Source organism: Phyllostomus discolor, chromosome 2 (assembly GCF_004126475.2).
Source record: "Phyllostomus discolor isolate MPI-MPIP mPhyDis1 chromosome 2, mPhyDis1.pri.v3, whole genome shotgun sequence".
NCBI classification, from domain to species: domain Eukaryota; kingdom Metazoa; phylum Chordata; class Mammalia; order Chiroptera; family Phyllostomidae; genus Phyllostomus; species Phyllostomus discolor.
In genome coordinates this window covers 153,707,644-153,726,520 of record NC_040904.2, presented here as the reverse complement: position 1 = coordinate 153,726,520, position 18,877 = coordinate 153,707,644, and the positions used below count along the sequence as shown (strand labels likewise).

Sequence of the window (18,877 nt, the reverse complement as noted above, 5' to 3'; positions counted from 1 at the left end):
TGCATTTTCTATAATGCATTTTATGATGCTTTTGTGATAAGAAAAAAGGGTAATAAAGATAACTAATCAAAAAAGATGTAGATTCTTCTAGAAGCACTGTAGAGAACAGATTTTTAAAACATAAGACTGAAGGCTAGAAAACCAGTGAGAAATACACTGGAGTTATCGATGGAAAATGGAGAGAACTCTAAGGCAGTGACCGGGAGGTGGAGAGCAGATGAATTTAAGAGATGTTTAGAGGGCAGCGCTAGAAGGACCTGGTGATCATCCGATGTGGAAAGAGAATGATGATTTTGAGTGAGTCTCAGCTAAGAGTGGTTTCTAGCTAAGCAAATCACTGTTTGGATGATTTGGATGAGGTAAATAAAGAGAGCAACTAGTTTTTTATAGGGGAGGGGAAGATGGGTCAGTTTCTATGGTTATAGAAAAAAACATCAAATCTCTAGTGGCTTAAGAACAACAACAAAAAAACATTAATTTTACTTATAAACCTATAGTTGTGGCAGGGCTCAGCAGGAGTCTCTCCACTCTGATCTACTTCGCATCAGCTTGGGGTAGTTTACAGGCAGGGGTTTTGGGGACCTGGAATTATCTGAATCTGTGATCTCTCCCCATGTGCCTCCAGTGTGGTGGCCTCAGGAATTCTAAGGTATTGAGATACATAGAGATGACAGATAATAGAGGATCAATGATAGATAGATAGATAGATAGATAGATAGATAGGAAGGAAGGAAATAGGGAGAGAGGGAAAGAGGGAAGGATGAAAAGCAATGCAAAGTCATTCATTTTCATGCTGATTATTGCTTTACTACAAGCTCCAAAAGACATAGTGGGGAAGCTTGGTAGGTTGGTGTGGTACAACCACTTGGGACATCTCCAGACAACTGTACATGTAATTGTATTTTGGAAGCAGTCCAGGAGAGGAAGAAGGGGAAGTTTATCTGACTAGAGATCCCTATTGTATTGGTTTTCCATTGCTGCATAACAAATTTACCACAAACTAATGCCTAAAAATATCATTCAGATACGCACTCATTAGCTTACAGATTTGTAATTCAGAAGTCAAATATGACATGACTGGGTCCTTGCCTGGGAGTATCATGAGGCTGAAATCAAGGTGTTGCTGCAGCTGAGTTCTCTTCTGGAGGTTCTGAGGAAGATTCCACTTTCAAGCTTATCCTAGTTGGCAGAATGTAGTTCCTTGTGGTTCGAAAAAGGAGGTCCCTTGTTTCCTTGCTGGCTGTTGCCTGAGACTTCTCTCAGCTCCTAGAGGCTGCCCACATTCCTTGCCATGACTCCTGTCTGTCTTCACACCAACAATGGTGAGTCGAATCCCCTTAAGCCCCAAATCTCTAACCTCCTCCCCGAAAACCAGTTGGAGAAAACTCTCTGCTTTAAAAGCACACATGTGATTAGGTCAGGCTCACCTGGATACTTTTTTTTTATCTCAAGGTTAACTCTACCATCTAATACAGCCTAACCACAGGAGTAAAATCCATCATATTATAGTCCCAGGGACTGTGCCCAGCATGAACACCAGTGGGGCAGGAAATCTTAGGTGCCATTTTCACATTCTGCTTACCATCCCTCCCATTCCTAAATCTGAGTTAAAAGCCCATGTTCCTCCTATTATTCAAAGTCACTTGGTAGTATATTTAGACCAAGATTGTTGGGGGTTGACAGTATAACATCAATAGCTGAGAGATGGAAATGAAATCATTCTACTTCTGTTCTGCTTCCATGACTTTCATCCAAAAGAATGCCCTGTGAATTCTAGCACATATTGGGTACTCAATAAATATTTGTCAAATGAACTATGGATTGGATAGAGGAGAATAAACATTTGTAAGGGTAAATGAAAGGCTTAACATAAGAGGTAAATAGATTTTAAATGATTACCTAGCTGTTACAAAAGAGATTCTTTCCAGTTCTGAATGAATTACATTCCTGAATCCTGAGAGAATAATAGGTGAGATTCCTGCAAAACCAACTCAATATATGTTTGTTGAATAAGTGAGCAGACAAATTCATTCTGTTTGGTGATCCTCTGTCTACGGGATGAGGAAGCCTGTGCACATGCCTCCCTTCCCACCAGTCACCACAGTGCTAACTTGGCAGCACACTTTCTTTCTTGGTGGTACTGCAGGAGAGCTCTCAGAGGTGATCTCTCCTGCATTTCATTAAATGTGAAGTGTATTTTAAAAGACACAATCTCTGAAATTGAAAGATTGAGTAGTATAAGTGAGTTCATGTAAAAACACTGAAAATGCTTTTAGAAATATATATTTACTTGTACTACACTGAACTTCTATAAACTGTACATGTGCACATGTTTTTATATGTGTGTATCTATGTTATGCATTGTCCCATAAATGTCGGTTATTATTTTTTCCTGTGGCTCTATATAGATTCACTTCTAAAATATCTGGTTATAATAAATCTGTTTAATTACATATAAAATATGTATATCCATGATTAATTAAATCAGTTCTAATTTCAGGTAATTCTTAAATTAGTCTTTAATTTAAGAACATATTAAATTATACTGTGATGAAGTGCAATGTGAGAACTTCAATCACTTCATCACAGATACATCTTCCTCTGGTCAAATGAATTCTGAGGATATTTTAATATATGTAATGCTCTTCTCATCCTGTGGTACATTTGTAAAATGGTAACTTAGTAAGAACTTTGTCACAGCAATAGATTAGTAAGTACCAAAGGTCTACTATAAACAGAATGCTACCAATACACATGTAGTACAAAAAAGAGGTGTCAGAAATACTAGTTATTGCTGTAGAATTTACATACAAGTTACATATACACAGGACAGAATTAGAGAACAAGATTTTATACATGTCTTAAAGGCTGTTAGAACAGAAAGAAACTTCAGAGATTACACTGATCTTTCATTTCAGAGATAAGGACATTGAGATGCAGAGAAGAGAAACTACTTATCAAAAGTCGGAGAGCTGGTTTAGTGAAGTCAGTTCTCACAGCTGTCTAAGTTGGTGTCAGTTATACATGTTATACTGTAACTCATGCTAAGAAATAGATTTTACATACATGTATTTCTCTGATCCATGGTGCTGTTGATTATAAAACACACTATTATTATATATACTACTAAAATAGAAAAAATACTGTCTAGTATGTGAAAACACATTGCCAAGATACCCTGAACTCGAAGATACATCCCAGTTTCCAAAATGTAAAAAGGTAAAAAAAGGGCATCTGAATACAAATTTACACAGGTACTATATAATTAAAACAGAACTTTTGCATGTGATATTATCTATTGCATTCAATTTACTGTTTTTAAATGATGTCATGGGTCCCTGGGTTTACTTTTTTACCCTCTAGGGAGGGGACCTGACCCAAACGCTAAATCATGTATTGCAGATACACTGTAATTAGAAACTTTTAACATATGCAACCAAGGTGCTAACTGTTCAATTTGATAGTAAGTACAGAAGAAGAAAAGAAATAGTTTTATGTGGACGAAACCACCTGAAAAACTTTCAAATTAGAAATAAGAACTTAGACTTGAACTATGGTGAGATAAAGAGTAGGAAGTAAACAACTGAGTAACGTAAACTGAAAAAAGAAAACCCTCAAATGTAAATGTAAAAAATTCACTCTTTAAATTAAAATATAACCACTTAAAATATATAACACCACTTTTAAAGTCTCAAGTAATTTCAAAGATGAAAACCAATTTTAATGTCTACCTTACAGAAAATACACAGGAACCTGAAAAATTAAATACAAAACTGGATGCAGTATTTTTCCCTGTTCTTCATGTTACTAATTCAAAAGGGGTCAAATAAATAGTCTGACAGGTGAGTGACAGTGGCCTGAAACTAAGTGGCAGGTCATTCTCTCAACCCTAAGGTCTCTGTGCTTTTCTTACAGTCAAGGATTAATGCAAAAATAAAATTTTGGAATCCCTTCCTTGGCTGGCCCATGTGGATGTGAAAAACAAACAAACCAACCAAACCAAACCAAACCAAAACAACAACAACAAAAAACAACCCAGTGTAAAACTTGCTGGCTGAAATATTCAGTGATTACTCTTACATTCGACCTCAGACTTTTATTTGTGGTCCTTGCAAAAAGAAAGCAAACAAAAACATACCCAGAAGCCCATTTTGCATGTGTGTGTAAAATGTGCACACCACGGTGCCGGTGTAATCACATTTAAAAACGTGCAAATTTGGCAGTGAGGCAACGTCACTATAATCGTCAGTACGTGAAATTCCAAACCCTTTGAAGAAGATACCACCTTTCAGCCAAGTACAGGCAGAAAACCTTTGGTTCCTGTTAGACCCCTCCCTCCCCAGTCAGCTGCGGGGCTCCCGCGCTCCGTCCAGAGGGATGGGAGCTCTCCCTCTCCATCACAGCTAAGCGTTCCCAGACCCAGGAGAAACCCCGGGTTTCTGCAGGGCACTCCTCGCGCAGCGCAGTGTCCCAGCTCTCCAAAGGGCAGCTGGAGACGGATTTAAAATGGCAACGCGGACCAATCAGCACCGCGGCGCTGAAGCAGACCTTCACACGCACCTCCTCCACAGGCTCCGCGGAACCTGGCGGTGCCTAACTCCCCGCCTGGGGCTGCGAAGTAGGCGTTTTAATTCCACGGTGGTCTGTATTTCGGGGGGGGGGGGGGGGGCGGGGAGGGGAATTCTTCCTCGAGTGAAAGTTTTTATTTTGGAATGAATCCAAAATAATTTTTGGTTTGATGTGTGAAAATCTGAACCTAATTTTTTCAGAGTTTTTTGTTACTCAAGGATGAAAAGAGGCACATTAAAAAACGTCCTCCACCTTTTCAAAACGGACTGTGGTCATTATTGTGCTCACATAACTCTGAAACGGCCCAAGCTATAAAATTAGGACTTGGCAGAAGGGGAGTTCTTAAGCTTAAGGTTAAATCGAGGTGAATTGATGGGAGAGGTGGTCAGTCGGCACACTGCGGTGCTAGGACGCTTACAAGGTACCCGAGCGAGGCAGCACTTTCACCCTGAGACCGCTGGGATTCAGCGAACAGTGCCAGCCGGAGGGGTGGTGGGGCGGTAGTGGTTGGGGAACTCCGAGCCGCCTCCAGTCGTTCCCCGAGAAAAATGAAGAGGCTGGTGTGCTCCGAGTGCGTGTGTGCACATTGTTTGCACGTGTGCCTGCGTCTGCGAATGTGCATGTATATCTGCGTGTTTGGAAGTTCGCGAATGTTTGTTTACGCGTGTGTTTAAGCATGCATGTGCCTGTGCGAATGTGCACGTGTGTATCTGCGTGCTCGCCTGTGAGTGTAAGTGTGCGAGCGCGCCGGGTCCTGCGAGCTGTGATGAGGGCATTCCGAAGCAGGGCAGGGCTGGCGGGGGGCCGCTGCTAGTCCTTTTCAGTGCCTTCCCACTCACAGGAACCTAGAGCTCTGCCGCGCTTGCAGCTAAACGCTTCCTGCGGAGTGTTGGCTCCGCATCGTGGAGGTGCAGGTAAAGGCTAAGCCCCTAATCACAGCTCTACTGCAGTCACATTCCCGCGCCTTCCTAGGACAACCGCCCCGGGGCGACCTTGGGCGGCGGGCGGGGCGAGGCCAGCGGCGAGTCGGTTTGGGATCCCCGCCTGTCCCTTTAACCCCGCCGCCAGGCGGGAGCACGTGAGCCGGGCTCCGGGTGGCACCCGGGCGCCGCCGCCGCCGAGGCAGTTGTATTTCGAACGCTGCCTCTGGCCCGCGGCCAGGCGCCTCGGCTCGGCGGTCTGCCCGGCCTCCCTCCTCCTCATACTTTTCCTCCTGCGCAGCCCCCTCCCCTTTATCCGCCCACGATTAGAGGTGGGCACTACTCCTCACCCCCATCCCGCCTCCCCCTACACACACACACACACACACACACACACTCATCCCACTTGAATCTTGGGGGCAGGAACTCAGAAAACTTCCAGCCCGGGCAGCGCGCACTTGGTGCAGGACGCAGGAGCAAGCAGCCCGGTCCCCCTCTGACTCTCCTGCTCTTGCTGCCCAGGGAGGCGCGGTGCCACCCACTGCTCGTCCCCTGCCGGTGCTCAGTGCCCGACCCGGGCTCCGCAGAATCCACCCATCCTCCCTTGCTTTCCGACTGCCCAGGGCGCTATTTGTTTTCTCTCTCTTTCTCTTTCTTGCTCTGCGAGAGCGGAGCGGGGGGGAAGAGGAGGAGGAATTCTTTCCCCGCCTAACATTTCAAGGGACACAATTCACTCCAAGCTCTTCCCTTTCCAAGCCGTTTCCAAGTGTTCCCGGTGATCACAGCTCCTGATCCTAAACCGGGAGGGGAGTCTCTCCACTTCAAACCCTCTTTTTCTTCTCCCTCGCTTTCCTCCTCCTCCCCGCACCTCCACCGCCACCTCCACCTTCGGCACCCACCCACCCTGCCGCAGCCACCAGCAGCGCCTCTTTTCCTCCTCCTCCTCCTCCTCCTCCTCCCTTCTTCTCTCTTTTTGGAAGCCGCTGGACGTCCGGTGTTGATGGTGGCAGCTGTGGCAGCCTAAGCAGCAGCCCTCGCAGCACCCAGCTTTCGCTCACCCCGCCTCATTCTCCAGCCCTATCAACCACTCTCGCGAAAGGTGCTGGGCCGATTGGGGGCGGCGGAGGCGAAGCAGCTGCAGCGGCTTGAGCGGCGGCGGCGGGAGGCAGGATGAGCGCACGCGGTGAAGGCGCCGGGCAGCCGTCCACTTCTGCCCAGGGACAACCTGCCGCCCCGGCGCCTCAGAAGAGAGGACGCGGCCGACCCAGGAAGCAGCAGCAAGTCAGTACCGTCCCCGGGCGGGGTGGGAGCTCCAGCCCACCTCCGCTCTCTCTCTCTCTCTGCGAGGGCCCCGGGAAGCGCGGAAGTCCAGTCGCCGCGGCCGCCGCACGCTGCCCGCCGGCAGGGGGGCAGGCTGCGGAGTCCCGTGCGCGGCTGAACCCCGGGGCGCCCGCGCCCCTCTGTACAGGGAGGTGGGGAGCCTCTGCCCGCAGCCGGACGGAGGAGGGAGGTGGGGTCAGGAGAAGCTCGTTCGCGGATTTTCGCTATTGTGCACCCCTTTGAGTGTCGCGGTAGCTCCTGATGCCTGAACGCGGCCGGGGTCCGACAATCCAGGGCTCCCCGGCAGCTTTCCGCGCCGCTTTGCAATTATCTGGGGGAAAAGAAGTGCCGCGGGGCGGGGGGGGGGGCAAGAGTGCTCTGGAGGGGCAGAGGTGAAGGGGCCGAAGTCCTGGGGGCCGTTGGCTCTTTCTCCCGCCAACCGGGGCTGCTCGCGGGCCCGGGTCTGGCACTCAGCAGCCGCCCCCTTGGCGCCTTCCCCAAGCTCTCGGTGGCCCGAGACTCGCGCCCTCCCGACAAAGAACTCGTGGGCCCGCTGGGTCCTCTCCGGGCTCTTTAAATGCGGCGCCGCCGCCGAGGTGTCCTTGGGAAGGGGCTAAAGGAGAGCCCGGGTCCGCAAAGGACGGGATTAGCTCCTTTGACCAAGGGCGCGATGGAAAGTAATGTCCGAGAGGGTGCACCGTAGCTTAGGGTCACTTCCTCGCCAAGCGCCCAGTCTCCCTTTTGCTCCTGAATCCCGCGCCTTAGAGCTTCAGACGTTAAATGTGTTAGTTTAGGGCCATTGGCTGGGGGTTGGGAGGGGACGATCTAGGGGCACCCTGGACCCCGCGGAATGGAGGGTTTTGTCTGAGGATGCAACCAATTAAGCGTGCAGCCGGCGCTTGCAGGGCTGAGCGCAGCGCCCAGGGCGGGGGGTTTTGTTCGCTGAAATTTCGTAGCCTTGGCGGGCATGGCTGGAGCGGGACTTGACTATTGAGAACATTTAAACTCCGCTTCCGCAAGCTTTTAAAACTTCTTCATTCCTTAGCCTTAAAGCACTTCCTTTATGGCAAATCGGCCGATTAGAAAATTATCCTGGAGTCCCAAAGCTGCCCGAGAGCAAGGTGGGGATATCGAACAATGTTTGCTTGCCAGCGCGTTTTTTTTTTTTTTTTTAAATAACTAAGAGGGTTGTACCTTTTTGAAATCATCAAAGGAAACAAGCCCATCTAGAGGCCCCCGAGCTTTCCCGCTCTGCCAAGCGACACTTTATACCGCATTAGGATCCTGTTTTACACCTCCCAGGAAGTCTCTGCCCGTCCCCCCGCCCTTGCTTCCCACCCGCCACCCAGCTTTCTCTAGCTCTTCTAATTGCCCCCGACCTCCAAAAAAAAAAAAGGGGGGGGGGGGTAAATAAATAAATAAATAATCCAGAAGAAATTGCAGTGGGGTCTGGAGGTGATTGGAGGTTTTACCTTTGAGTTAAGGCAGAGTTCACAAAGAAAGGAAAATGTGTCTCCGATGTGTTTGCTCCGGACGTGCCCACTGGCGCTAGTGGTCCCAAAGAAGCTTTCAGTAACCTTCCCCAGATTCTCTAAGTAGGATGCGAATTTTCATTGAAGACTTTCATGAGTTTTAAGCTAATTGGTTTCATTGAATCACCAAATCTGAATGAAATGAAATTTGGTGATTCACTGGGTAAATATTTAGGAACTGGAATATTAATCATCGCATTCTCTTAACCACTTGAGTATTTACTACTTGGCATAGAAGCCATTTAAAGTTTTGCTAAACCTATTGATAGTTTCAATTTCTCCTTTCCAGACACTTCCAGTCCAACTCACTCTCCCTCCTCCTTTTGTTTTCTCCAGTTCACCCCCCCCCCAGGAATTTTAGGAGTTTTCTCAAAAGAAAGTTTTGTAGAAATTGTTCACTTTTATCAAAAATCTTTAAATTTAAACTAGAGTCCATGCCTGGATCTCCAAAAGGAAGTGGAGAATTGAAGCAATTATCTAGATAATTCAAGCAAAACCTCCCACAACAGATTTACCATAATTATTTGGAAATTTTAAGGGGAATGGAGTTATTTTCAGTTGAAGAACTTGGATAATTGCTCCAATACTTCACTCAATGTGTTAACCGACAATGCAGATATATAGATGTGATTAAAAACCATCTCTTCAGTGGGGAAGATTGTTGAAATATTTATGATGTTAGCTTGGTACTTTTGTTTGAGATGCTAGTCTCAGTGCTTAGTAGTATTTGTGTAAAATGCTAATTGTTGAGTTGCCAAATGCATAACCATTCAACTTTTTCACCTCAGAAAAGTATGGCTTTCTGTCTAGAACATGCAAACTTGTCACCCTTTGTTACTTTTGTAGGGTTGAAATAGAATCTAGTTTTCATATGTAAAATACACTTTCCTCTTTGAACCCTTGGATGTAAAGTATAGTTATTTCCCCTTTCTCTAAACTCTATACCCTCATCACTATTTATACTTGAACAAATGTGTTCCAACAGTTTGGTGGTGCAACACATGAAGAAATATAACTATAAAGTCAGGGTCAATTTCTTGCAGACATTCTTGCCACAACAGCAATTTTTTTTTTCCCTCCACAATTAGGAGCCAACTGGTGAGCCATCTCCTAAGAGACCCAGGGGAAGACCCAAAGGCAGCAAAAACAAGAGTCCCTCCAAAGCAGCTCAAAAGGTGAGATTTCTTAAGTCCTCCCAACTTTCTCAATGACCACAGGAACTCCCCTGTAATTTTCCCACTCTAGATCCACACTTAAGGATTTGTCTTAACTGGCTAACCCAGGACTACTTTCCTACCCTCAGTATTAGTAAGATTTCTAAGCAAATGCTTAGCATAAAAAGTTCATGAAGAGACTTCAGTGTTGTTTTTAAACAAGCAATCACCAAATAATATGAAACTTGAAACCGAGGTGGGAGGGGGAGGAGGGGGACTGAAGCATGACACCATTAGGAATTGGGCCAGTTGTGAAATAGTTAAATACAAATCAAGACTATAGGTTTTGCAATTTCCTTTAAAAATAATAAAGATTAATTTACTTTGTGCTTATTTACAAGACGACTGCAAATCCAAATCCCCCTATTAAAGTTAAGTGCTTTGCCAAATAGACAATAATTAGAAGTAAATCCAATTATGGGATACTGGAAAAAAATTTATGAATTTTACAGCTTTAAATTTGATGATAAGGTATACTGTTTATTTATAATACATTTGCAGTATAACATATCAAAATCTTTTAAAAAGCCTTTCCACTAGGTGGTATAGAAATGCTTTAAATGGGGCACAATGAAAAGTTTTTCTTAAACAAATATTTGAGTCAATTACTGTATTTTGGGGGGCCAGGACAGGACCCAGTCAAGTACAACTTCCAGTGTTCTTTATAAACTTTACATTTCAGTCTAAAATAACTTTATGTTGCTTTTATTTGAGCTAGCAAAGAGGAAATATCTCAGGGTAGTACATGTATAGAGAAGTGAAGGTGACTATAAAATTCACAGTTTTTAGCTTTATAAATAAATATGAAAAATTTCTGTATTTTATCTGTTGGTTTGTTTATTAGTTAAAACAAAGGTTCAAAATTCAGAAGTAAATTCTGATATATTTTTGAGTACACCATGTACATACAGTATTTGTTAAAAAGGACTTATAGGCTCATCTTTTGGGGATTAATGTTTTATGTGGTTTTCTCTATGATTATGGGCACTAACCATATTATATGTGATGGGTTTTATGTTGTAAACTGTCATAGCAACCAGTGATACATATTTAGGGTGGAAGTATGATTTCTTGTCTGTTTTAACAGTCTTGAACAGAGCTGAAGGGGCAGATTTCTAATATATTTAAATATAACTGCTTGTCAGAATGAAGATTTGTGATTCACATTTAATCAATAAATTTTCAAGTAGCTCTAAACTACCCTGTCGTTTAGAAATGAGAATATATAATCTTATATTTCTGACATGAATACTTTATGTTCCATTTTATCTCATTAAATTAACTGAAATGGCTAATTCAACAGGATTTTTTTATATTGCTTAGTGTAGGATTCAGCTAACTTAATTTTCTCTAATGAGGATACAGAGGGATATCTTGGAGGGCAGCTAACAAGCGGTTAGACTATGATGTAGTTGTTCTGAAGAAAGAGGCGTCATTATAATATCTCCCAGGAAGAAATACATAAATCTCATCATAAATAAAACATTTAAAATTTAAGGTGAAAAAGAAAAAGGAATTATCTTGCAGATTTCATTTGTATTATATAGTTTCCGTAGAGAGTGAGTAAAGAGATGCTTCCATCACCTTTCATTTTGGACAGTTTACCACTGACTGACAAAATCTTTATTGACAAGGAGAGCTGCCACTTGTGCTAATTTACCACCTAAAACAAAATAACAATAAAAGTTGATCTCTTCCCAATGAAGGTTTAATTTCTTTTTAGTTACTTTTATGACAGGGATTAACAATGACCCTCATAGGCCACTCATCTCTCTGACAGTTCTGTATGCATACATATTACAGCTTCCAAAACAAAGTAGGCTTTCTTTTCCCCAGGAAATACTTCCCTGAAATCTTTCATTCTTCCAGACAAAATTATTTCACACAATTCTGTTGTAAAAGTCACCCTTCTAATATAAGTGAATAAATATATTTTCCCATAACATGACTGTTATACTTCTTCAGTTTTATAAATTACGCTTCATTTGGAGAAGATAATACTTTGCAAAACAATGAATGACATTGATGAATTGTTCATGGCATGTGTAAACTTAAGGTATTTTCACTTTCAAGTCAGTATTTATTGAGTTTTCTACTACCCTATAGAAACATGATTATCAAACATATATTTATCAAACATATATTGTATTCTAACAAAACCTATGTTTGTAATGATTTTGAAAAGGAATCTTTTAAAGAAATAGTTACATTATTCATAAGATGTAAGGTAAACATATCCTGCTAGACTGACCAGAGTAGATATGAGAAGTCTTCTGTGATTAATAAATTGGATATTCTCCTGAAAAGTAAGGATCATCAAAATGAAAACCATGTAACAAAAACTGGTAAGTATATAAGAGAATAGAACTCTAAAATTAGAGGAGATACAATAAACAGAGGAATCCTGAAGATATGTGTTTAAACTTTCTTGCAGCTTGGAGCTTCTTTACTTACAAAGTTTATGTTTGGTCTCAGTAACTGGCCTTGGGGCATTTGGAAACAAAACTGCTTGTTGGAAAATTAGCAACGTGAAACTTTACAATGCGTGCTGAGTGTTACAAGACCAAGTGTTTGACTCCTACATTAGCAGTCACTTTAATTTCAGACCATATTCAATGTAAATTGATTTGTGTAATATAAAACAAACATTTCTAAAGACACTGTTATGCTTGGAACTTTTAGAAGAGAAGATAATTCTTAAATTTGCTTATATTCCATTATGACAAACTCACACAAATGACCATTATGTAGCAGTTCTATCATTCCTTAGAACTTCAATCTGAGTGCTCAAAATTTGTCTCCGAACAAGTCCCATATTGTTATCTTCATAAAAGAAACCAGAAGTTAATGTTTTCCTGAATACATAACTTATTCATGTGTGTGTATGTCTGTATTTGTGTGTCTTGACCTTTTCATTTATGTTTTACTTTGAGATATACCTGTGACCAGTTGCCTCTTAATTTCATTTTTGTTTTGTTTTGTTTTCTTCTCATGTTTGTGCTGGAGGAAACCACTTTGTATTTTCACATTACCCATGTTTGGGGAAAAGAAAGATGTCTTCTCATTTATATTTGGTTGAGGATTTTTGTTGTAGCTCGTTAATCATGAGAGAAGACTAAAGAGTTTGTCATCAACTCTCCAGGGTTTAAGGTCACAAGTCAAATTCATGTTTAAGTCTCAAGCCAGTTCTCATTCAGGTTACTTTTAGGGGAAAATAGATGCAATCAAACCTTAATAGAAGGAAATTGTATACAAAAAAGATCTGATGTGTGAGGTAGCCCTACTTCATAATGTCACTGATTTTCTTGAGCTTATATTTGACCAGACCGAGAGAGCAAAGTGCAGAATGAAAATGTCTAGATGTATGATTCAAATAACAGGTTTAGGTAAAGATTTAAGTTGTATCTTCTATTTGCTCAAGCAAAGAAGGCCTGCTATTAATTGGATACTAAAAAGGCAGATTTGTGCTCCTTTTAATCATATTCCCAGAAATGTTCTGGATTTTTCATAAATGATTACTAACACCAATCATAGATATTTTTGGATGAGAGAATGTGGGGTTTACTCATCATTTCAGGTAAAAGTTAGAGCATAATGCTGAGTGAGGACAAATTTTTTTTCAGAATACTAGGCTCAATTAAAGAGAGTTACCAAAGGCATCATTATAGGTAACTTGGGGAAAGATGGTTTTGGAAGTTATCATACAATTCTAGCCTCTGGTTTCTATGTTAGTAGTATGATTTATTTATTTATTTATTTTAAAAGATTTTATTTATTTCCAGCGGGAAAAGGGGAGGGAGAAAGAGAGGGAGAGAAACATCAATCTGTTGCCTCTCACATGCCCCCAACCACAGACCTGGCCAGCAACTCAGGCATGGACCCTGACCTGGAATTGAACTGGTGACCTTTCAGTTTGTGGGACAACCCACTGAACCACACCAGTAAGGGCTATCGCTGGTATGATTTAGTGGGAAGGTAATTTCCACTGGGATCCAGGGCCCTATATAAGTAGGTAAATGCATCCAGGGAGGTAGAATTAAGTAAAGCCCCATTATTGTCTCCATAATCTTTATTTTTAGGCTGACTTACCTAAACAATTAACTCATTTTTTTTTTCACTTCACTTTGCTTCGGAGGACCAAGCCTTATTGCATCCGTAAATTTTATCTGGCAATGCCTTTGACTCAAAGGCATTATGGTCCAAATATAGGAGGTTCAAGTACATTTGAATTATTTTATGAAATAACTTTATTTCAAGGGAGCCATAATTCTCATTGTCTGCAAACTATCATTCTTCTCAGCTTTTTTCATGGAAAGCTCCTCACTACTTTGACCACAACCCTGACTCGTTTTTATCTCCCAATCTCAACAGATCATTGTGCTAAGGAGTGAAAACATACTGGATTGATATTCTATTGCATCTCAGTTTTGGATGCTGGAAAGCGTTTTATGGCAGTGAAGTCATGCAAACCTAGCTTGTCTTCTTAGTTGACTTTCTGCAGTTTCCAGAGCTGACCTTGGAACCACATAGCTTGGCACAAGGGTGGAACCATCAATTTCACTCTTCTAAATTCTAAAGTTTTTAGTTATGAATCTTTGTTCTGCCAACCAGGAGGAGAAGGGGAATGGAGGACCTATTATATTTTAGGCTATTGTTTTATTCTCTATTGCTTTAATGCACTGAACAACTTTGAGTGGCATCTTCTCTTTGATTTAACAAGTAGTACAGTCATTCTCTTCTCGGGGGCAGTTTGCTCAGAAGGTAACCCCTATGATCTCTTGTATCATTGACATTGATTTTTCTGATTATAAAAGAGGTAGAGGGAGAGTTTAAAGGAAGATAATCTTAAATCTTTGAAATAACTTCTCTGGTCATTTTGGCCTTGGCTTTAATTTAGTGTCTGTATAGGTGAAGATGGTGGCGGGGGGGGGGGGCATAAATAATGATATGGGAATTGACAGTGAGGGCTTCATTGGGTAAAAAGAGCACAAACTTCAGTAGAAGATAGAATTTACTTATATGTCCTGTTGGAAAATATACAGAGTGATGGCAAGCTTGTAACATCTTTTTAAGACTACAAATGGTTGCACTTAAACTTTAGAAAAGTTTACCTTTAAAAGTGGATAATCAAAAAGGTGATGCTAGAGCTGCTCAGTGCTTAGTCTAATTGATGAATCCAGGTGATTTTGATGCCAGTGCACATTGATTTACCCTGTTTATATTTTTAAAAGAACAACTGAAAGAAACAAAATGTGACTTTTTAAACTTTGGATAGTTGGCTCCACCTGCTCTTAGGTCTGCAGGTCTTAGTCTTAACATTATCTATCTATCTTTGCATACATACATATTGTACGTATATACATACACAGAGATACATGAAAACAAAACAAGGTCTATTACGCCTAAATATTCTTTTAGTTCTTTTTTTGAGTGGGGTGTTATTCAGATGTACTGATTGATTAAGGATGGGAAAGTTCTGGCTTTCATGCAATATCACAATACATATAAATATGATGAGAGCATTTAGACTAGCAGAAAAATTAATAGCTGTCCAAATTTGACTCAGAAGTCAGAACTGGAGAATTCTCTTGCTTCCCAATTTCAGCTCCTGTCCATGTCTTTACAGGAAACTTGGAAATGTTTTACTTTTAACTACTCATTTGCTTCTCACCCCAGAAGGTTTTGATTTTTAAAAATTTGCCCATGGCTATTTTATTTTGTATGGGAGCATCTCCCAGAAGAATAGACCCTTTATTGCCTTGAAATTAGATTGGGTCTTAGTTCCACTACTTATGAATATGGGTGAATGGCTTAATCTCCCAATTGTGGAACAAGAGAAGTAATAGGGGCCATACTTAAGTAAGACAATGCTCCAAAAATCACTATGGAAACCTAAAAAATTGGAAGGTATTTTTTAAGGATAGCATTATAAAATGTGGAGGGAAGAGGAAATTAAATCTGGGTACCTACTAATTGCTGTCACTTTTGTCAGGCACTTTACATATGTATCATCTTTTATCCTCTGATGTAGACATTTTGGTCTTCATTTCACAAATGAGAAACTGACATATCTAATGTTCAACTCTACCAAATGGTGGCTCCTGGATTTGAATTCAAATCTCATTCTAAAGCTTATGATATTTCCTGTGCTATAGATGTTGTCAAATATTTTATAAAATATTTGCTAGAATGTAGACTGTTATCTCTAGTAACCTGAAATGCAGGCTGGAAGTTAGGTTTTGAGACACCTTTGGAGGGCAGCTCTACGCGCTTGGGCTGTAGAAGCGCTTTAGCTGATACCCAGACTTCTGGCCTCCTAATAAACCATAGGACTATGCTTTTGGAGATCATAAGACATCCAAAAGCTTTCTTATTTGTTAAATGAAGGAGCTAGATTAGATGCTTGCTAAAATCTTACCCAGAAGTCCTACAAAGTTGTAGAATACTGATAGCAAGAGGGAAACAAGACATACACATGATATAAACAGCAATGTTTCTTTTTTTCCTTCCTTCCCTCTTCAGCGAATTTGTAGTGAGCATATCTTGTGCACCAGACAAAGCACTGTTTCCAAATTCAAGAGTTATGTTTGTTAGATGAAGTTCCTTTCTTAATTATTTTTTTAAGTGCAGAATGCATGTGAAAGCCTGGAGTACCAGAACTTCTTCGAGAAAGAAATAATTACATTTCCCATTTAACATTCCTCCCAGCCCTCATGAACTTGCTTCTAAGCATGTTATAAAATTAAAGATACAGTTCTAAATCTAGACTTAAAAAAAAAAGTCAATATGAATGAAGACAAGCAAGGAAGAGGCATCACTTTTAACAAGATACAATAAGGTAGCTGCATATATTAGTATAACAGTACTGACCATAGTCTGAAATTTCAATTCTTGCAAATACAGAATTTCCACCCTCACCCCACCTACCTCTACCCCTCAGATAAGCAGGAAATTCTTAGAATGAATTTTTGTCTCAATTATACATGGGTTTGCAGTTCAGAACCAAATTCCTCTCTGACAGAGGAAAAACAAATATACACTTCCACTGGTATTGCATATGTTGACATATTAAAAAGAAAAGAAGCCCCCAAAATGTTTTGCTTGTCTTCTATTGAAAAATAATATCCTGAAGAGCATTAAATACAGGGAAAAAATTAAAGCCTGTGTTCTTCAGTATGTAAAAACCCTGAATTTATGCTGGTTTATAAACTAAAATCCTAACTTGTTTTGCAGTCTTGGTGAAGTTTGATCAGAATGATTAAATAATGTGGGTTTTAAAGAACAATGAAAACCTCCCAGATCGACGCCACACAGCACAGCTAATGTGTTTCTTCTAGATGCAGTCTCAGAAGAGGGTTTCAGTTTACATGGAACACCGGCCTGAAGATCTTGAAGCAAGTTTGCTTTTAACAAATCCAAGTGACAGTCGTGATATTTTGCCCTTTCGTTAGTGGTGTGAATTCTGTTTTTGAATAGGCTTTTTGTAAATGAGATGCTCATTTTAAAATCCTTTTATTTGTAGGGCTTTCTCTCTGTTGGAGAGATCTGCTTTCTCTGACTTTGAAATGCAGTGAAACCCTTTTAGAAAACAACCGTCTCTTCAACAGGATTTAGATACACCCTGAAACATGGCAACTGTGCTGAGGGAGCCTGGCGTTGCTCTGCTGGTCTTTAAGGTCAACAGCCTCCTCCCCTCAACTCCACCTATCATCGCCATGCCCGCTAGGAAGGATTTCTATCTTCTGTGTTGGTGTAATTTACTACTGGGTAAATTATGCTCCCAAAGACTAACTCAGACACTGCTTCTGTATTAGGGAATTTTGTACTTGTATAACTCACTATGTACTAGCCAAAGGGTTTCTTAAAAGCTTCATTCTAAAGGTGACGGGTGTAATGGAATATTTGCATTGACTGAACCTTCTGTGGGATTGGACTAACCTAAAGGAAAACTTTCCCTTTAAGAGTTCCATCTTATTAGAAGGGGGAGAACATTTCTTGAGCACTTCATTTGTGGTGGCCACTTCACTCCTCACTGGAGACATTATCTCCGTTTCACATATAAAATCAAATTGGGGTTTTCAGGGACCAGTCCAAAGTTCTAAAGCTAAAATGTCAGAGCAGGGATTTGAATCTAAGCTTTCCAAAGTGGAGCTTGTGTTCCTCTTCAGATAGCTCCCTCTCTCCCTGAGACAACACTCAGCAAGAGGGTATGATTCACTGGACCTTCCTGGCTTTCACTTAGTCTACTTCATGCCCTTATGACGGCCGTTAAGACATTGCTACTAACCCCTAATAATAAGTGATTCCTTTGTGCAGCTGCTGAAAAGTAGTCAACGACCATTCAAAGTGCCCAGTCTGATGGTCAAATAGACAAAGGCTCCACCAGGCTTCCTTCTGTTTTGGGAAATTAGCTGAATCAGTGAGGATTTTAGTTAACTAAAATATCTCTTTATGGTAGCAAATGCCCGTGGAAAGGCAGCAGCACTGTTGAGAGTGTAGGAGTCATTCCTTCGAGCCCAGCAGAGCTGGGTTCAATCCCTGCATCTGCCATTTACCAGCTTTGTGTGTGACCTTGAGTTATTTACCTCTCATGGCTAAAATCTAGTTGGTCATCTGCAAAATAAGAAAAAATAAGCACCTCGTAAAGCTTTGTAAGGGTTAAATGACATGTGAATGACTTAGCCTTTTGTCTGGGGTATTTTAGATACTAATTAAATATGAACTAACGTAATTATTCAGAGTTTGGGTTAGTTCATGGGACCTGTTAGATACTAATGCCAGGCCTCGAAGATATTATTTGGTGAGAAATCTTGTGGCTTATTTTGTTTGTTTGTTTCTTTCTCTTGACCTATTATTTATCTATCTATTATCTATCTATCTACCTACCTACCTACCTACCTATCTATCTATCATCTATCATCTATCTATATAAACTATCATCTCTCTCCATCTGTTTTTACCAGAAGATTGAAGAGAGAAAGAGGAGATCTCATTTGGCAGGGTATACAATTATAAGAGGTAATTTTAGTATCAGTATATGAAGTATTTACTGGCTGCTACCCCAGGTAATGAAAGTAAGATGCAAAACAAGTTATACTGACTCAGGCTACCTACATTTTTACATATATATAGCCCTGGGATGATCCTCTTACACAGAAGTATATGTACTCAGTTTTCTTTCTCCTGTTTTTAAAGAAGGAGTATGTGATGTGTGTGTATGTGGTGTGTGTGTAAGGGATGATAAACACAGGGAAATTACTTAATGGACAATGTTAAATTTAGATTCAAAAGGGAAAAAATAACCATGATGCTAGAAAAATCT

At 41.1% G+C, this 18,877-nt stretch overlaps 1 protein-coding gene across 2 annotated transcripts in view; it reads left to right on the top strand.

Annotated features, from left to right (window-relative positions):
* The first annotated feature begins 5,724 nt into the window (after nucleotides 1-5,724).
* Nucleotides 5,725-18,877, top strand: part of HMGA2 (high mobility group AT-hook 2) — a 131,282-nt gene continuing 118,129 nt past the window's right edge. Inside the window, exons 1-2 of one of the 2 annotated variants that reach the window (XM_028532228.1) lie at nucleotides 5,725-6,770; nucleotides 9,430-9,516. In XM_028532228.1, the coding sequence (XP_028388029.1) occupies nucleotides 6,660-6,770; nucleotides 9,430-9,516 (198 nt within the window). In that variant the 5' untranslated portion in view covers nucleotides 5,725-6,659. The remainder of the gene's footprint in view (nucleotides 6,771-9,429; nucleotides 9,517-18,877) is intronic. The other variant, XM_036018717.1, reaches the window with a different exon arrangement.